At 37.5% G+C, this 20,507-nt stretch overlaps 2 protein-coding genes and 1 long non-coding RNA gene across 6 annotated transcripts in view; 1 reads left to right on the forward strand and 2 right to left on the reverse strand.

Moving 5' to 3' along the window:
* Positions 1-1,124: 1,124 nt before the first annotated feature.
* On the reverse strand, positions 1,125-10,929 carry MCMDC2 (minichromosome maintenance domain containing 2). Its single transcript, XM_039703002.1, is given in 14 exon segments — positions 1,125-1,623; positions 2,091-2,200; positions 2,709-2,851; positions 3,538-3,714; positions 4,052-4,218; positions 4,528-4,733; positions 6,451-6,682; positions 7,200-7,328; positions 8,589-8,696; positions 8,863-8,985; positions 9,950-10,145; positions 10,456-10,515; positions 10,607-10,737; positions 10,824-10,929. Coding segments are annotated over 14 exon segments (2,049 nt in total). The 5' UTR covers positions 10,924-10,929; the 3' UTR covers positions 1,125-1,456.
* On the forward strand, positions 6,603-12,014 carry LOC120499318. The gene is made up of 4 exons (XR_005626845.1): positions 6,603-6,731; positions 8,897-8,997; positions 9,118-9,301; positions 10,917-12,014. It is a non-coding gene; the product is annotated as an uncharacterized LOC120499318 (long non-coding RNA).
* A 2,466-nt stretch (positions 12,015-14,480) lies between these two features.
* Positions 14,481-20,507, reverse strand: part of LOC120499315 (serine/threonine-protein kinase Sgk3) — a 55,447-nt gene continuing 49,420 nt past the window's right edge. For all 4 annotated transcript variants that reach the window (XM_039702996.1, XM_039702998.1, XM_039702999.1 and 1 more), the window contains 7 exons: positions 19,968-20,080; positions 19,721-19,757; positions 19,522-19,608; positions 18,663-18,758; positions 17,672-17,827; positions 16,523-16,612; positions 14,481-16,059 (listed from right to left, as the gene is read on the reverse strand). In XM_039702996.1, coding sequence (XP_039558930.1) covers positions 15,889-16,059; positions 16,523-16,612; positions 17,672-17,827; positions 18,663-18,758; positions 19,522-19,608; positions 19,721-19,757; positions 19,968-20,080 — 750 coding nt within the window. In that variant the 3' untranslated portion in view covers positions 14,481-15,888. The remainder of the gene's footprint in view (positions 16,060-16,522; positions 16,613-17,671; positions 17,828-18,662; positions 18,759-19,521; positions 19,609-19,720; positions 19,758-19,967; positions 20,081-20,507) is intronic.

Below are 20,507 nucleotides of genomic sequence, written 5' to 3' on the forward strand. Positions count from 1 at the left end.
GGGGTACAGGAAACTAACTCATTATTGTTATTGCTCTTAGCTTGAAAGCAGCAGCGTGGAATGTGGAGTTCTAATGCACTTGGAAATGCTTGCATTGCCCTTCCTGCTCGTCAGAAATACTGCTTGGTTCCATAGTACAGCAGGGGAGTAGCTGTTCACTGAAAATGAATAAAGAGAAGTGACCTTCTGGGCAGTCTTAGAACTTACTGTGAATTTTTGAGTGTATCAAATAAATGGATCAAAAGTGAATAAGACAAAGATTAAAATGTGGGAAAATCTGTGTTGTCTAAATGACTGTTTACAGTGTTAGTAGTGGGTATGAATAAAATCTTGTATTTCTGTTTTCAGTAGCTTATTTTTTTGTTGAGGCTATGGGAGCAATAGAACTCTGATCCTGCTGCATGACATCTTGGGTAGGAGTAACACAAGCCTTAATTATTCAGCTTGTCCAGATTTGACAGGAAGTCTGGACAATTTTACTGCAGCTTTTTTATTTAAGGTGTGTCTCTTGGGTGCAAGGCTTGCTGAGGATTATGGCTAGTGCTATAGCCTATAGGAAGATGAAACATGGGAAAGGCCATAGCTGGGGAAGCATAGGGTGCTCCAAACACCTCATGCCCTACCACACATTCTTCATTTGTTTTTACAGTGAGGTACAGCTGAACCCATTGAGTTACCTGCCATGTTGTCTAATATTCTTTTACCTAACTGTAGCACTTTACTATCCCTTGCAGTCTATATAAAGTAATGTGGAAACACTGGGTTTTGCAGGTTGGGGGGTTTGGTGGGTTTCTTTTGTGGTTTGTTTGTTTTGTAGGCTTTTTTGTTTTGTTTGGGCTTTGGCTGCAGGAGCACCTGGCATCCTTGTCTAGTCTCATGTTGCTGTAGTGTAAAAAAAGACACAGAGCATGAAGCAATATGGCAATACTTTTATAAATTTCAAAATCTATACACCATGAATAAGTAAAGACTGACTTAAACTATGAAAAGATTTTTAATGTTAAAACTCCTTAACCATTTGGGTGATACATTTGAAAGGAAGCAACAAAAAAAACCGTGTAGCATTAGGTTGCTGAAATGAAACATAGATTCTGAACTGGTGATTTGATTTTTTACTTGCAGTCTCATTAAAAATCCTGAATGCTAAATCACTCCTTGCTTAGCTGTGAATGGAGAGTGGTAGCCAGGAAGAGAAGTTCTGGTTGGGACTGTATTCTGAAGCCATGGCTTTCCAGGGTGAAGACTTCCCTCCTGCCTTCAAACAACTCACAAAACTTGTAATTCAAGTCCTGTCAGCTATGCTTTGTACCTTGGTAAAACATCACTGAACTGTCTTCTGTTTTTAGTAATTTTGGATTTCTAATTTTTTTGTTTTTTTTTTTTTAGTAATTTTTTTGATTTTTTTTCTGTAGCCTTCAAAAAGCCAAAGCCTCAGGCTTTACTTAGAGTGGAGTTTTTACTCTTCATTAGTGTTAATGTGAATTCCTGGGCTATAGGCAGCAATAAACTTCAGCAGTTGATGGTGACACTGCATGAGGTAAATATCTCTCTCTTGCAGGGCGTTTTCATCACTGAGGTCAAATGGAAATACAGGATTTGGTGCTACACATAGTGCAGATGTGCCTAGGCAAAGAAGAAATTGGGCTGTAAGACTTGATATTTGCCAGTACTTTGAGGGGAAAAAAGAGCTGTGATGCAAATTGTGTAGTAATGCAATCCTAGATCATAATTCTTGCCTCGTTTCCAAATCTGTGAACAAATATGACTGATGCTTAATAAACCAAAAAAACCTCCAACCCTTTTTTTGGTTTTTCCAGGGAGGGAAATATGCCCTTAGTTTAACGTGAGCCAGTGTTAGAGGAGCAATGCCTTAACTAAACCAGTTAGGACAGCCTTGGTGCTGGCCTGTGGCCTCAGTTACATACAGCACTGAGACAAACTGACTGACTTCCCCAGTACCCATCTTTAGCAGTGCAAGTTCTGGATTTTGATTTGAAATTACCTGCTATCAGAATCAATGTAGAATTTTTTCAGACTGACAAATGTGACAGTGGTGCACCCAAGCTAAGGAACTGTTGTGCATTATTTACCATGTTTTAGGGTCAGCGATGACTCGAGTAACAAGATGGCAATCACTGCATCTTCCTCAAGTACTCTCTGCCTTAAACTGAGCTTGGCATGAGCCTTAGCCAGTGAAATCCTAAGGGATCAATACAAGCATGTCAGAAATAAAAAATAACTGCAGGCATGAATGCAATGTGTATTGCTCTGTATCAAGCACTCATGTAAATTAAAAGTGGGGTGGTTTTTCTCATTCTTCAGCTGTGTAGTTACCACTGACAAAATACATATTATGCATGAACTTTTTGTGCTAAAAAGTGGAACTTTGCATGTTATCCATTAATACTTCTTTTGCTCCCATAATAAAGCTGAACATATTTAAATCCCATTTTTTTTCTAGATAGCTTTAATAATGATACATGTTTTATAAATAGCTGGGTTGATTTTTTTTTTTTGCCTGGCAAAGTTGTTTGAACTTGGTTTCTTTTAGCAGTGTCAAAATATAAAATAAATTGCAGTCATAAATAGTAAGTAAGATTATTTATGCTTGAACCTTGGAAAACATGAGTCATAATGTAGCTTTTTATTGAACAAGCTCCTGAGCAGATTAGCAGAATTTCTCTTTGAAAATGGAAAGTAGGACATACAGGATTTTTAGTGCAGAGGCTGATAATGTTGATCCATGAATGGAATCTCTTCTCACCCTGCGACTTGCAAGATAATAGCCCTGAATGAGACTTTCTGCTTCTGAACTCAGTTCAACATGAAGATTCCTAGCATACAAAATAAACTAGAGAGAGGGCATACATTTTAAATATTGAACAGGAAAATAAGGAATTGACCTTTTTTCACACCTTTTCATATACCAGTGCCATAGTAATATAGGCTGGACAATATATTCTACCAATAGCTTTACTAGTACAGACAGTTGTCACCATTTGGCTATACTGAATAAAAAAAAAAAAAAGGATAATAATAAGGACACATCTTGGATAGTAAACAAAATTTTAGAATGGTTTGGGTTGGAAGACTATCCCGTTCCAACTTTACTCCAATGGGGCACCTTCCACTAGACCAGGTGGCTCAGAGCCATGTCCAGCCCTAGCCTTGAACACTCCCAAGGGGGAATCATGTGTTAGTTATGCTACAACTATTGACAATTTGATTAGAATTCAATGTTAACATCTTCTACTGGTTGTAAACTTTTTGGTCAAAAACAGATATTGGAGATCTGTTCTTGTATAACTGTTAACTTAGTATGTTTTCCAGAAGCACTCTCAAACTATTTATTATACTGACCCTTTTCAAGATCTGAAGCTGCTTTTGTCAATGATCCAAATGGTGCTAGTGGAAATATGGTGGGGGAAAGGGTGCAAAGTAATTATTAAAAGTAAGCAGACAGCAGAGAGAACTGGTTTCTGATGCCAAACCCAGTAAGATATTCACAAATATAATGCATCTCATATAATTTGTTACCTCCTCATAATCCTGTGTTCTGAACTGCTGTGAGGCTTTGTACAGCATGGCTTCAGGATTAATGGCTTTTTTCAAGGTATGATGCACAACAGGAGAAGACAGGCGACAGGAAGGAAACTCATTGTAGATCAAGAGCCCAAAACCATCTACAAGGTTAACTGGAATCAAACTCACATCCTAAAGAAAAGATCCATCGAAAGAAAACATTACTTTATTTTGGGCTTTTGACTTAAAGAAGCATCACAGTGTTTTATATCTGAAATATCCCATATTCACTTATACTGCAAGATTATCTAATGAATTGCCTGTACTACTTGGTAAAATGTTGTTTGAATGACACCTACATTTTTGGGAAAGCTATCTCATTTTAGAAGATACTTGATTTAAAGTTACTTAAATTGTGACTTTCTGGAAAAAGCTAACAAGTTTTATTGTTTTCATTATTTTATCAGTGGAAATAAACACCAGTGACAGCTATAGCACAGTTCCTCTCATAGCAAGGCATGTGCTTTACCATCTGTCCAATTAGAAAGTTCTCCTTTTGTATATTTTTCTTTGAGGAAGAGTCCACATCTACAAAGGACCAAAAGTTGGTCTGAACTGAAACAGTAACTTGTTGGTCAGCCTCTTCTCTATACTTCTTCCCAGGAATAAATACTGTTGTTGTTCTGCTCTCTAGCACTAGGATAAGACAAAATTCATCAGTTACGTGATGGATTTAGCTTAGTTATAAAATCTAGCCCCACGCACATCTGAAATCAGTCATGATTATGATTTTGCTGAATTGTTATGATTAATGAATGTCTGTAGTGTAGCAGATTTAAATTTACAGGACCTTGGCTTTTTTGTCCTTGTGTCTTACACAGACCCATTAAAAACAGCATAAAGATTTTTGCAGCATTTGAGGGCCATAAGCTGGGGAACAAACAGCCTTGAATTTGCATATTTGTTTACTTCTGTCCCCTCATTTGTTAGGAGATGGGAGATTACCAGACTGTAGAAGTTCAAGTTTATCCTTTTTATATGAACTTAAGTCTCCTATGTAACAGATGCCACCCTTGGCCAGCACAGCGCTGCAGGCTTGAATACTGGCACTTCCAGTTCCATGTTTATCTTTGGACACAGAAGGAAAAATGTCACCGCAAGGTGGGTGTCGTATGCCACGGGGCAGAAGACATAAGCTGTAATTCAGAAGCCTGGAGGATTAAATAATTCTGTCAGTCATAAATTGTTAAATTATTAACTTCTAAAAAAATTTAGTAAGTATTAAGACTCACTTAAAAAAAAATCAACAAAAAATCCTTAACATGAAACCAGCATCAAAACTAATTGTTTAAATACAAAAGGTTCAAGCCTGCTTTCTAATATCTGTTATCAAGACACTATTTCTTATGGATTAAACATGTGGCAAATCATGGATTGCAGAAGTAAATCGCAGGAAGTCAAAGATGTCTTGTAATTTAACCCCACGTTGTTAACTCCTCTTTCTATTGTACAGAAACTTTTCCAGTGATTTAAAAGTTTAGAGGATTAGTAATTCTGGCCATCTGGGAAAAATAAAAGGCTGGAACTTGCAAGCTCTGCCTTCCTGAGTTACACACTCCCCTCCAATTCTTTTGGAGAAGGAGGCTATAAAAAATCTTTTTCATCCCCTGTACTACGTTCTTTGGTACAGAGAGGTTGCAAATTGTCTGTCTGGTTCCACAGTCAAAGGCTCTTAATGATTTTAAGATGTCAGAGCATGGTTTGCCCCACTAATATGACCTGGGAGAAAATTACTGAGTAAAATTAGTAAGAATTAGTCAATAAGTATTGCACCAATGGAAATATGTAGGAAGTGCCTACTTTGACAGGCTGCTGATAGTGAACACTGTGCACATGCAAGACAGTACAAATTACAATATCAATGATTTACAGCGTGCAACTGTTTTAATATTAACCAGATGTTTTGATTCTTAAAACACTGAACTGTTTGTCTTAAGAAATCTTAATCTTAAACTGGGAGAAAAGAAATTTGCAGTTCACGTTTTTTTAAAAATTTCTGTTTGTCTTAAGAAATCTTAAACTGGGAGAAAAGAAATTTGCAGTTCATGTTTTTTAAAAATTTGAACTAATTTCTACAACTAAATTTTAAAAAGATCAAAGTTTTGGGATTTTTTTCACAACAAAAATATTAATGAATTGGTTGAGTCGCTTCCAAATGAAAATAAAATGCATGCCCCTTTCAGAGATCTTAAGTTATGAAAGGAGAAAGTAATCTTGCTTAAATTAATGTAAATCTGAGCACATTGTATTTTTCTGCAGTGTATGTAAAATTGTGTTAACAGTTTATTGTTGCATGAATAGGTAAATACATAAAATGCATAGTGAAAAACATTTAAAGACAACAAGAAGCAGATTTATGATTATGTGTAAAGATGCATGTGAATTCTGATACCTTACATGAATGGCTTTTATGAAAAAGAGATAAAAACGTGAGTATCTATTTATACACTGCTTAATTATTCAAAAGGCTGATAGCTGGGAATCAGTGATGAGAGAGCTTACATTGACACAAGGTTTGAAAAGTTGAGCCGTTTTTTTTTTGTTACCAGCTTCTGGGACAGCCTTCAGTTTTGATTTCAGAAGAATGAGCTTTTATCTGAGCTCTACAAAACAGTGCTAGTGTTAAATTCTTACCATAATCTTACAAGAGTTTTAGGAGGTTTTACAATTAATGAAGTTCTGTTCTATAGTGATGTGAAAGAAACAAAAAAGTCCAAGGGATAAAAATTGAGTAGTTAACTAAGCTGGAGCCTTGTATATTATTTTAAAACAAAGATCTTTTCATATAAGACAAATCCTATTATCTTCAAAAAGGCTAGATTTGAAATTCTAATTTAGGTGAAAAAAAAAAAAAAAGAATCTCTTTACCTGTCAATTACTAGCTAGTCACTTGTCATAATCAAGAGATCCAGATAATCTGCATTTTCTTTTTCACATGTCTGTACTAGACTCAGCAATATTGCAAGTTTAAGAGTATTGTAAGTGCCTGGTGGAACAACTTGAGAAGCAAAGATGTTGGCCAGGACAGCACTAAACCTCCAGCGTGAACTTGAAGTCAGTGAGAGCAGATACTTAAAATTGTCACTGACAAAAGAAGGATCTAATGGAAACAAAGTACGTGAACAAACACGTTAAAGAAACCTATGCAGGTAAGTTAGAACAAATCACCACTGGAGTGTTGATGCAAAAACTTACCAAGAACAAATATATCTTTATATTAAGCACAAATTCAGAATGTAAGCATCTGACACTTAATTTTACTTCTAAAAAGGTAGCAGACACGATCTGTTAAAATTGATACAAGAAGAAAGGAAAAAGAAACTGAAATATCAGATTCATTTCATATGATTACAAAGTACTTTCCATTGGATAGGAGAAGATGGAAAGAGAAGCTGAAGAACTACTACATAATTAGGGAGTTTGCCAATGCATGGAAAGTGGGCAAAAGCAGATATTCTCAAATAACAGCAAGTACACATTTCAGACTGTAAGAGGAAAGTCCCTGAGTGGTTTTGTATTCTGGACCTCTAGATAATAAAAAACAGTAACAATTCTCAAGATTTTTTTTCTAGGAGGTTTTCCAAGGTTTAAGTCGATTTTTAATGGAACTTTCTTACCATTTGGTTTATAGAGCTGTACACTGTTGACTTCTATACATGCAGTCATTTGTAGGCCATTTTGTACACAAGCTGGAATTCCTATAATCCTGTAGTGGTTTCCTATTGTCATTTTATTGGCCAGTTCATCTGCAAATAATAAAAAACCAAATGCAGAGGAGCAAAGCTACAGATATGTTAGGGCATAGAAACAGTTTTAAAGACATGGTCAGAAAACTTCTACACATTCTGAACGTTTGATATGATGATTTAACATTGGCAGAAAACAGCTGGAGGCCAGATTAATAATGGACTAGAATAAAATGAAACATACAATTTTAATTATTTAGTGCAAAAGATAAGGAAGGCACACCAGGCTAGGGAAAACAGATTTCATGATAAAGAAAAGGGACAATGCATTTAGTCCTGCATTGAAAAGAAAATGGATAGTTTTTTGCAAGTATATTTCCTACTCTGAAGTTTGTGGCATCACCATTATCAGTCACTGTCCTGTAAAATGTCAGAGAAAAAACCCAACACAATAAAAAGGAGATACAAACTACACAGATTTCAAAAAGACTCACAAACAGGTTTGTGAACCTTTATATTTTTGTGCACCTTTAGAAACTAAATCCCATTTATTTTTTGAAAATGAGAATTAGATCCAACCAGATCTCAATCTCAGCCTGAGAAACACTGTAAGCACACTGAGCACTAGAGCCAGCAGAAATTTACTGCATGCAACTATAATTATCTTGACCATAGATTGTTCTATAATTTTTTATTATAACTTTAGTACTACTCATTCTTTCTATTTAGTTTTCAATAAATGAACCATATAATTCCATAGACTTTTGAAATGGATGAGGATTTTTTTGTTGCTCATCTCTGTGTTTGGGGTCCTAAGAATTAATGGAAGTACATTGCTGAGTTGTGATTTTAGTTAGATATTAACATTAGAAATAATTTTATGTTTGTGGTGGATGGCAGTGGTAGTAGAAGCCAAAAATCCTGATGGAATGTGGAAAACAGCTAGATTGAGGAAGGATGTTAAATATACATGAAGTGAGTACAGAACAGCATGACCAAAGGAAGTAGAAAGGAGGAAAAAACAGGCAACAGTTAGAATAATACACTGCTGAGCTGGCCAGGGGATTTTAATTAATGGAGGTGTAAAAGTAACACAAGAATTTTGCTATGTACACTCTGCAATCACCTGTGCACACTGCTTTGTCACCTAGCTACCTTTTATAATTAATTAATTTATAATTAATGGGGGTAGTACAGAAAGAACTGCAATATAAATAATGACTTTCACCATTTTAGAAAAAAAAATGGAGCTACAATTGCAAGGGATTATTATAGATCAATTCTAAAACATTTTTGACAGAACTCCAAAGTTCAGCTTACCTCTCAAGAACAATGTAAATGCCTGAATCCTAAAGTGTGATTTATCAATGGAATATCCTTTCAAAGCATTCAGAATTTTAGCATCAATCATTTCAACTATTTGTTTATCTTTCAAAACAAAGGCAAAGAAAAAGGTTAATTCTCTTGCAAACATCTCTTTTTAAAAGACTGGTGTATTTTGAGTGGGCTTTTCCCACTTAAATATTTTGTTTGCTTGTTGTATAACAGAAGTAGGAAACTACCAGATCTAGAAGTAAGATTACATAGATCCTACCACCAAGTACTCTAAATTTCATGTCTTCCTGCAGTGGTGAAGAACACAAACTACACACAAAATCAGTCCTCACTGTAGCAGACTCTGTAGCTCCAGGACAATGCACTCTGATGCACCTAAACCCTAAAAAAAAAGGTAATAATTTACCAACCATTTAAAAGGAGGGCGTAGCTTTAGTTTTAAATTTCCCATGAAGAACAGAAGCAATTAAAATACTGGACAGTGAAATTCTACATTTATTATTTGTTTCTTCAGATGAGCCTCCCTCACATATGCACTAAAATAACCCATCTAATTTCCTGTGGTTGGCCACGAGATGGCAGTTTCCCACTGCACATTCCCAAGATGAACGGCTTGGCCGGCCTTTCTTGAGGAGTGAGCCACTGCGGCTTCTTCCCGGCATGGGAATGACACAAGATATGGATAGTCACTATGAGAGGTATGTGTCCTCGTAAAGATGTCTGTGTGACTTAATCTGCAGTCTCCAGACTGGGATTTTGCATCTCTTTTGTATCTGTGTGGTCTCTCTTGCAGAAGAAGCAAAAAAAACAGCCTTAAAAGTACTTAGGGCCTCTCTGCAATGGTTGAAGAGGTTCAGTAATGCTACTCAAAGTAGTAGTTCCACAGAAAGCAGCACTTGTTCTATGCTAGACGTTTTTGCCAGCCACTTCAGCATATTGTTCTGTGGTATTTTTTTATGGACAAACAGTTTCCAAGGAAAAAGATATGTTGCTAGTTTTGCTTATTTACTTTTGTGATATTTTATTGCTATTTAAGATATTTAAGTATTATTTAAGATATTAAATATATTCAAGTTATACAGGTGACTTATGTTTTCTCCTATAAACTACCTTCAGCATTAGGAAAAGGACTACTGGCATAGCTGTTCTTCCAAAACATTTAATAATGTTGAGCAAGTCCACTCCTTTCAATTAACACAAATCCTGCTGTGTTCCTTACAAAAATGTATGCATAATAGAACTATATAGGAAAATACCTTTGCTAGGCTAGGTTTTTAATGTCTTATTACCAAATTTATTTAAAAGCTTTTGAAATATTACTGATTAATTTTTATATTTTTTACTACCTTCAGAGAATGGACAGGTTTCCTCAGTACAAAGAAATCTTGCTCCTTGTGTGTATTTTGTTACAGTTCCCATTGCAATCACTATCCCTTCAGACATATAAAATCTTTGAGATGTGTAATTAAAGGGATATGCAGAAAGACTCAGAACATAACTCGGTAAAGGTGGCAAATGTGTTGGTCTCAGCAATATACTGATCTAACAAGAGACACAATAGCATTAATATCATAAAACCATATTTTTATTTAAAACTGCTTTAGTTTTCATGGACAAACACACAATGTGATATATAACTTTAAAAATTTCAGAAACACATGAAGAGTAACCAGGTTTCATATTAATTAATCTCACAATTGCAATGTGGTAGGGTGAGACTTCCAGCTGTTTTTAATCATAAATAATACTGCAACCAAAGGGAAAATGAAAACTTAAAACAACAATATTTGTTAATATTTCACTATACTTAGAAGATTCAAGATCTAAATGGAGAAAACCAATGTAGACTTACCTGGGCTTCTGTCTGCAATTGTTCAATTAGTGATAATGTCTTAATAGCTACAAAGCATACCTGTAATAGAAAAATAATTTCATTTAAGAAAGGAAAATCTTGTTAAAATTTAGATGATGCACTTTTGCCTACTCATCTATTATTCACTTACTGACTGAAAAATCTGTGCAGCTTGTAGGGGATTATGAAGAATATAGTTTCCAAGAGTTGCATCCAATTCAGCAATGTCAGAAGGATTAATTGAAATAATGAAACGATAAACAGCATAACTTTGTTTTGAGTCTGTAAGAACAAAAGGTATTTTAAAATAATGGATTTGTTAACATAACATTATGTATCAATTCAACAGACTATGTATTGAGTAATACCATTGTATTTTTTGCAATCATGCACAAATTTCTGAAGGCCACCACTTCTGTCAAGATAGACAAGGACTACTTCCTTCATCTTCTGTATTTCAGGATCCATCTTCCAAGATCTTTGCACACTTTATCCGACTGTGGGAATAAACCATGAAGAAATGCTGGTAGCACTGGCCATGCTATAACAGTAATAATAAAGGTACATACTAACAAAGCCACACAAAATTAAAATAGTCTCTTTTTCAAGCTAGGCAATTCTTGAAGGATTTTTAAAATTCAGTTCAAAGCTCTTTCCAATGACTGACATGTACTCTATTTCTAGAGTAAATTTCTGAAGAATGCTCTAGTGTTTTCATTTCTTTGGTGAATTATTTCACTCTCCTAATTCCCTAACCCATGAAATTAAAGTCTCTGTTTAATTTAACCTCCCCTGTAGATTTTATAATCAGTCTATCTAAAGTAAGACTTAAAATTTTATCTCCCTTATTTGAGAAGTCTGTCATAGCTGTTAAAAGTGTGAAACTGGGCAACATCCCTTTTCTTAAAATCTGACTTTCCTACCCTGCTGTAATCTCCTGTAGCACCCACTTCAGGTGCTGATCTTGCACTTACTTCCAAGCATGTACAGAGGCGTTCAATTCTGATTCCCACTAGCAAAGCTTTTACAGCTATGGTTTTGGTTTGGAGGCTGACCTTGCTCTTTAGTGCGGTTTTCATTGTGTATTACCCACATCTATTTCTAATTTTTTTTTAAGAGTAGTGTCTTTACCATGAAGCGCTACTTTGCAGAATTTAGGAGAATTACTAAGGCCAAAATATGGTATTTTGTATATATGCATCTGTTTCAATGCCTTTAATATTTTCTTCTGCAAAATGTCCTTAGTTCTCTCTGTAGACCAATATGAAACAACACTTGAATCTTCAATAGCAAGACTTAGCTACCTGGTAAAGGATAGGACAGGGAATTGCTGAGCTGATGAGGGATGAAAGCTCACAGCATATGAGACATTCCCTATAGGAGTTCACAGAAATTACCTGGGGAGGACAAACAGATCAACAGCCAAGAGGAGTAACTGGATTTCAGCACAACTTCAGTGCGGCAGCAGCATTAACTCTGTGGCCTGAGACCTGTACACTGTGGGCTGAAACGTGTTTAATGCCTGAAGTAACAAATTAAAGGCACAAGTTAAAAGATAATTTATAATAGGGGTTCCTCCCCGCCCCCGCTCGTGTCATTGGGATTGCTCCTGAACGATTACTACTTCATCCCTTGAAATATTCAGCAAGAACGGCTTAAAGAAATGTACACACACATAGATCCACTGTATCTCCCTGGATCCTGTGTTACCCGGGCTGGATACGCAGGACACAACAAATGATGTGATAGGGAAGACTGAGCATTGTGCGCTGAGCAGCCAGCGCCTAAGCTTCGGAAAATAAAGCCTGACCAGGGTGATGGTGTTCGCCAGTGTCCCCACAGCCAGCTAACCCCGCTGCAGCTGTGACTCGGCACATCAGCATCTCCTGCCTGGCTTCAGCTGCCATGCCATCGGCCCCCCTGCCTCACAGACCTCCCCACCAGTGGTTCACCAGGCTTCGTGCGCCCCGTTCTCCCCGGCGCTGCTGGGTCGGCAGCAGCGAGCACCGCGGGGCCCGGGCTGCCCTCAGCCCCGCGGGGCCGCGATGCCGCTCCCTGTGCCCGCGGCGGAGGCGAGGCCGCCCTGTACGAGGCGGCAGCGAGGGCTCGGCAGCGAGGGCTCGGCAGCGAGGGCTCGGCAGCGAGGGCTCGGCAGCGAGGGCTCGGCAGCGGCGGGACGGAGCTCCCAGCGCCGCCCCCTCAGCCGGCGGCGCGGGGAGAGCCACGGCCCGCAGGGCTCGGCCGCGCAGGGGCAGGGCCCGTGCTCAGTGCGATTCCTCAGGGAAGGCAATTCCCAGCCCATCCCACACCGACAGCTGCCCCAGCCCCGAGGCCACCGCCGGGACTGGCGCCTCGGCCCCACACAGCTACTGCCTTCAGCCACGGGCAGGGCACTGGGCACAGGACACGGCTCTGTCAGTGTGCAAAGCACCGCGGCAACGTACTTACAGAACCATTTTCTCTCCTTAACACACATTGCATATTTAACTGTTGCCTTTAGCGTGGCAGGCTCTCCCAAACTTAGCTCTCCAGGAGAGCACCTCTGAACCGTGTGTTGTATTTCAGTTCACATTTTTACAAGCATCGGGCTTTTCAGTCAGTCTATCTTTGCTGTGGTCTCTCGTTCCCCCCCTCAGGCCGAGACCGGGCTCCACTCCACAGCACCGGAGCAAGGCCTGCTCCTTGTGGGTGCTTGGGCTCCCTCTGCAAGGGGAGCAACAATCAATCCCCTTCTGCTACAGACAGGCAGAACAAAAGTCCCTGCACTAGTCACAAAAAGGAAGATTGTGCCTCCCTTTATTATCAAAACAGGAAAGGAGTAGCACAGGTGGTTCCTGTGCAGGTTCACCACTCTCTTCTCCAGGCTTTACTGCATCTTTCAGGTATCACTTTTCATAGCTCAGCCCTGGGTGAGGCAGCAAAAACACACCAAATGCATGTCTTACTTTGGAAACCATCCTCATGGGATGCACAGAGATGTGGAACAAGAGCACTGGGTACAGAAATACTGTGAGGCTTTACTGCCTGATGTTGTGCAGTCTGATAACCTTTAGTTCAAAGAACTTAAGTACTTCAAGTGATGCGCTGAACACATTCACACTTTGCCAAAAAGGCAGACTCTGCTGAAGGAAAAAGCTTAATAAGCAATTATTAAGCTGCTCTCCCAGAAATAACTTCAACTGCCACACTACTTTTTTAAACAAAAAGAACCCCTCAATTCTGACACAAAAAAAACCCAGAAAAATAAAACCCTTAATCCAGTCAGGCATGAATGTCTTGGAATTCAAGACAAAAATTAAAAAGGGTGCTAGTTCCCACAATTTCTGAAGTATTCCCTGTCTTTCCCATCCCTCTACAGCACTGTACCTCCTGGCCATAAAGAGAAGGTAGTTACAGTAGCCACATAATTATACAATAATTTCAGGAGCATACAGACTAAAAATGAATACTTCCTTTGATACCAACTATTTGTTTCCCAGCCAGTTAGCAAGCCAAGTTAAAAAAAACACAAAACCAACACACAAAAACCAAACAAAAAACCAACAAACCAAACAAATCAAAACACTAAACACCAAAACCCAAAAATACTGACAACCACCTCCCCCCACCCCCAACCTAAAAACACCAGGGCTGTTACTTCCAAATTATTTTAATGCCAAGGAAACTATTCATGTACTTGTTGGTTGTCCTGAACAGCTTTTTTCAACCCTTGCAGAAGAGAACTATGGAAAATGAGTGCCAAGCCACCATTCTGCTCCCACAAATGATACAGTTCATTGCTTCCTCCCCTGCCAATGTCAATTCTTACTTTTTACCCAATCACTTCTTCCAAAACCTCATGTAGCAACTGCTAAGCATCACTTAAGCACTATGCAGGAGACTGTGCTCTAGGAGATGCTCCTTGAGGTAAGCAAGGAATCCTGTTTTACTTTCCACTTTTGTAATGTATCGATACAACATTTATTTCAAACTAATTATGATTTGATACACCGTCTCCCCGCCAGGTTCTCAATTCTTATCAGATCTTGACACAGTATATTTATTTTAGATGCTTATTTTGTCAAAAATCAGTGTGACTTAGATACTGAAATTTATGTAATATTCATTCAATTTATGTATCATTGTGATCTATCAGTACCTTACCAGACTTCTCTCAAATCAAGGCATTTAACTGAATCTATTTGTGAACAAAAAACACTGAACATTTTTGGAGTAACAGACAAAAATAAGTTGTTATTTACAAGTAATATATATATAATAAAACTACTACCATTATATGCCTTTTATACACTGTAACTGCAGTCAATTTTTGCATTGTTTAAAAAAAATTTCCTTAAACAGAAATTGTTCAGAATTATGTTTGTCCATACAAGTGTATGTTATGAGAAATACAATAGCTTTTCACATTTTTAAAAATCATCAGTGTAATTTACATTTTCCCCCCAATACCAAGTGAAGATTTTAAAATGGTGCAAACTGAAACACAAAGACATTTAGCTATGAGCACTGAAATACAATCAATTTGGAACATAAAAGTGTTTTAAACTACCAATCTGTGAGAAAAATCCCTAATATTTGGCATGATCATCTCACCACCCACCCCCAAAATGTCAAAGCTAATTGACTTACTTTTAAAGTAACCATGATTATTGCATATTAGATCTTTGGAGAAGCAGAGCTTTAACCAAAAATATTTTAATGTAGTTGAAGTATAGACATAGCTCAGGGAAGAAAGAAAAGTAGAACACATAATAAGTAATGTTATCAAATCAATCCAGTTAATTTGTTCTGTCCTTGCTTTGAGTAATCCCCCACACCTCAAATAATCCAGTTGAGCCAATAGGTACTTCAGCAAGTACAAGAGCAACAATCCAGTTTTATGTGACCAAGTTTTCATCCTGAAGAAGTCCTTTAAGAATCTTGGTCCTTAACATGTATCATTTAAGTGCCGACAGGTAAATTAACACATACTCCAAACTGGTAACAGGGAAAACATTTACCTTTTTTTAAACCAGGATATACAAAAGACAATTTGCATAGTTACAATTCAAGCACAAAGTCACTGTAAATAAGTACAAAAGCATTTATAAATTTACTAAATTTGCTGCTGTTTGTGCCAGCCAAATTAGATAGGTATGAATGTAAACTCAAAGGGATTGAGGAGAACAGTCAGTGTTTTTGCTTTAAAAATACATAGAGAATGCTTTTTAAAGGTTTTAAAAAATATTTTCTGCAGCAGGAACAAACAGTTCAAACCCTAAAGAAAGCCATCCAAAATGCCCAAATTCTTCCTATACAGCAGAGAAAGTTTGTTCATAGGTTTCAAACCTACATACAAGACGAGGCACTATTTACGCTATTTTGGAATGTGTCCATAACCCTAACATTTCAGTTCAACCCAAGACTTCCAAACCACTCTTGGCTTCTAAGTCCCTAGGAAAACCCATCTTCAGAAGGTGGTGCGTAAGAAAATCCCACAAATGCATCATCTGCCTCTAGGACACTGGCATTAACAATGTTGTAGTCAGAAGAAACACAAACTGAGTATGGGACCATTTCTTCTGTGAACACTGCATCAAAATTTCCAATATCGTCTGGTCCAACCTAGAAAACAGAAGGATCTGTCAGTCATCAAATTAATACAGGGTTTTAAACTTGTGCTTGTCCTAGAGATTCTAAATTTAACTCTCAAGGCTATCTATTTTGTCGTTATATTCTATTTAAGCAAAGAAATTTAAGGAAGCACATCACTCCGTCTCTGAAAATAGGTATTAAAAGGCTGGGGTTTTTTCAGTGAGGTTGGTGTTTTGACAAATCCTACATTCTTAATGACCTGATAAACCTAAAAAAATACGAAAAAAGTCTCTCTTAGGGAGATTAGCTCAGTTGATTAGAGCACGGTGCTAGGAGCACCAAGTTTATGGGTTCAGTCCCCATATGGGACTGACTGCATTCACTTAAAATCTGGTCTTGATGATCCTTGTGGGTCCCTTTCAACTCAGAATATTCAGTGATGTGTGATCTGAGATGCAAACACTAACACCATCACCACTCCCCAGGCACCTACCACATTAGGATTAAATGGTGGTGGAATCTTCTTCTGAAGGAGATCAGTCCAGCTGAGAGATTCGAAGAACGGATGCTTTTGAATTTCCAGCTGTAGCAAACAATAAAGATTTTAGATATTTCATAATTCCATTCTGTGCATCGTAGTAAACAATACTTCATACTACATGTACACAGGGAAGTTCTTATGTGCACGTCCTTATCAGTTTGTTTATTCACAATTTACTTTGCAATAAAAGTTGTAGTCAGTAAAAACAGCAAATTAAATTTATGAGACTGTGTCTATAAATGGTTTTCCTTCCAAAATAATGCTTTCTGCTTTTAATCCCTAAAATCAACAGACTAGAAGTCTACTCCAGAACAAGAATGTCTTCTGTTGATATCTTTTCCTGCCTTAAAGTTTTATTAGTTTTTGTAAAGCCTATCACTGTCTGAGAAGCAGGTGCTTCAACAGCTCTGCAATATACTTACTATTCAAGAAGCAGCAAACAGCTATGCTAAATCCTTGCATCTTCCTCAGTTACAAGGTCCACAGACTAACATAAGGACTGCAAAGCAAAGACTACAAAGATCCCACCCCTAATGGATGGAGTACATCCTCTAGATCATTCCTCATCGCACAGGTCTGAAGACACCTGTAACTTTCTCACATCAACTTTTTGTGAACTTAAGTTTTGTTGCTACACTGGAAAAATGCCTGCCATAATTTTAAGGCTAAAAAAAAGGCTGCCTATTTGCATGGAACTAGTGTTCCCCTTTACCTGAAGAGTGGTTTCCAAATCATTAGCATTACCACACACAGCCTTTTCTTTTGAGTATTTCCCAGTTTCACTATGAACAGTGAAATCTACTTCCGTACATGTTAGTGACTGCTACACCAGCAAGTGTTTTTCCTTTGCTGGCAGGTACAGCAGCAACCAAGCTCAAAATACCCCACAACAATCACTGCTCTCTTATCCCCAGGAACTTCCAGAGATAGACCCCACTGGTGTCTTTAGTGAAGAAATAAAAAAGAGGAAAATGGAGACAGCTGTAGATGCAGATGGAGCAATGCAGTTTCTATCTCCAACTATGAATCCTGCACTGTGCACAATAATTTGGTGAGTCCCTTTAAATGAAATAGGGCTTGATAAATTAGGACACCACTTACAAAGTCTTCCTTTGCTCCAAGTCTGCTTTGCCGATCTTTCTCCAAAAGCTCTTCCAGGATAGACCAGGCTGTGAGACTGATTCCTGGGCGCAAAACCAGGGGCTTATGAAGAATATTATCGTACATCTCAGCAACATCACGGCAGTAAAAAGGAGGCTAAAAAATACAAGTTCTACATGAATTTGAAGCCACATGCAATGTTGTTTCATATGTTATGTATGATCAGTAAATGATTCTGTAAGACATGCAAGACTGCTAGCAGTGAAGCAGAAATCTCCTTTTTATGCACTGCTAACTTCTAATTCAGTCATCACCACTGCCAGAACTTTACACTTAATAACTTCCCACCACCCGCCTCCTCTACTCCTATTAGTGTTCTCACACTAATAAGTAGCCATAGATGCCATAGAGCTTCAAAGCTCCCACTGAACTTGCCTGAAAAGAACCTGAGAATGGGAAAACAAATCCAAAATCCATCTCCCTATTTAAGGTCCTACGGGAAGAGACAGAACTCAAGAAAACTAGAAGAACAGATTCTTACTGGAGTAATTACATATGACTAGAAGAAGCATAGCAAGATATTTTTGTTCTAATGCTATCAAAAAGCAAGGAGAAAACCTGGGATACCTCAGTTAAAAAAAAAAAAATTATTTATTGCAATATTTGACAAAATTTTATTTATAAGCTATTCTGGGGTTTTTTGTGTATTATCACTGTTGATTCACTTTACTCTCAGTCCCTCAAAATGATGACTACTGGTTTTGCTGATGTCTCTGATTTTGCTTTTCCATGAACTGTCAGATACCGGGAGGCAATGTAAAATCCAAAAGAGAAAAACAAGCGCTATGTAAGTACAAGACAATCTGTTAATCTGCTTAAATGGAGTATTCCAATATTATGAAAAAGTAAACATCTTTAACAACACTCAAAAGTTTACTTCAAATAAAAGGGGAGAGGGGTGGAAAACAAACTTTACATATCAGGTACATACCAGCCCATAAAGCATTTCATAAAGAACTGCACCAAGGCACCACCAGTCTACTGTGTTGTCATAGGGCTGCTTTTTAATGACTTCTGGTGCAAGATACTGAAATGAACAAAGAAAAAGTTCTTTAGAGAATTAGACTTAGCATGGATAAAACCTAGGGTTTAGTCACTTCACAGTAAACACTTTCAAGAAAAGCTGCTTCATAAGAATCAAATGTTTCAGCTAAATACTACACCTCACCCATCTTTCATTGTATTCAAAGGTCTTCCCTGTAATTTAAAGTATGTTTATCAAATTACTGAAGTTTCTAATCCTCTGTTTGGTGAATCCCTCATATGTGTTCAAGCCTTCCACATTCTATGTATTCCAGTGCAGTTTTCCCAGTAAAAAGACAACAGAGTTCAATAACTCAGTCAGCAAGTTCAAAGTTATGTGCACATGCAATCATTTGATTGAGGCACAGATATTAATTCCCTATAAACTCACTAAGAATCAATGACAGGATATGGTAGAGTAGATTCATATTGAAAAATCAGCTGTTACACAAGCTAAGTGTCCTGTGTCTACCCAGCAGTTAGGAGACATGGGAGAAAACAGTATTTCAAAAGGGCTGGAAAAACAGAGGAAGGAAGAGATGAGTTATGGCCATGCAGGTAGCAAGCAGTAGACACTGCATATTAGGAAGAATAACAATGAATAGATGTGTAGCGAGCTTGTCTTTGGGTTGCTTTCATCTTGTTCAAAGAATGCAAACCTCACAGGAGTACAAAACACAGTATCTGACCTTCTAGTTACACAAAAATTAATAGTGCTCAACAGTCATTAATTATTGATACAAAGCCCATGAAAGCTGTCAACATACTTCTGGGGTCCCACAGAAAGTTGCAGTGGTATCAGAAGTTGCAATCCCTTCTTTACAAAGTCCAAAGTCTGTCAAGACAACATGACCCTGTTTAAGAAAGAGTGATAAGTGAAAAAGAGAACATGCTCAACATGTGAATACACAGAAGTGTCAATTTTGTGGGAGAACACAGAAAACAGAAATAATCTTGAATACTTACTAGTGAATCTAGGAGAATGTTTTCTGGTTTTAAATCCCTATTAAAAAAGAAAAGGTAGGAAATTAAAACACCAGTCACAAGTGCTTCAGAGGCAAGGGGTTTTATTATTCTTCAGCTGAAAGTGTCATGTTTTGATCAAAGTGTTATGTTCAGGTTTCCTACAGGATGATTTCTTGTAGAGTTTATTATCTGGTAATTTCTCCTATTTTGATTTTCTGCAGGACACGTATGCCTTTCAGAAACTTACCTGTAGACTATATTTATGGAGTGTAGGTAGCCCAGTGCACTGGCTATTTCAGCAGCATAAAATCTGGCTCTGTGCTCAGGAAAGGAACGTTCTCTTTGTAAGTGAAAGAACAGCTGTAAATATGCAAATAGGAAATAAAAATGTTACATAGACAAAACGAGTCAGGTTAATAACATGTAATTTTACAGTGAAGAGTAATTTATTTTGCTGTCCATTTTTTTTTTTTTTGGGTTAAAAAAAAAAAGCGGGAAATAGAATTGGATTTTCTGCATGACGTAGTGACGTAGTCATTACTTTACTCTCTTCCCTGCTTCTTTTTTGTGGCTCAGATGGATAGGTAACTCAAACACATTCTCTTAAAACCAGGACTAGTCAAAAGGAGCTAGAGTAAATCACTAAGCTGTGAACAGAAGTTGGTAAGACTAAATCATGCAAGACTGCCTCCAAGGAGAATATATAACCTGGTGTCAAATAAGTCATCTTTCATTTCTGAAAATGTGTGTATTCAAAGATTTGCATAATTATTTATAGAACTGTATT

This window comes from Passer montanus, unplaced genomic scaffold (genome assembly GCF_014805655.1).
Source record: "Passer montanus isolate IOZ18808 unplaced genomic scaffold, ASM1480565v1 scaffold16, whole genome shotgun sequence".
Classification (NCBI taxonomy): Eukaryota; Metazoa; Chordata; class Aves; order Passeriformes; family Passeridae; genus Passer; species Passer montanus.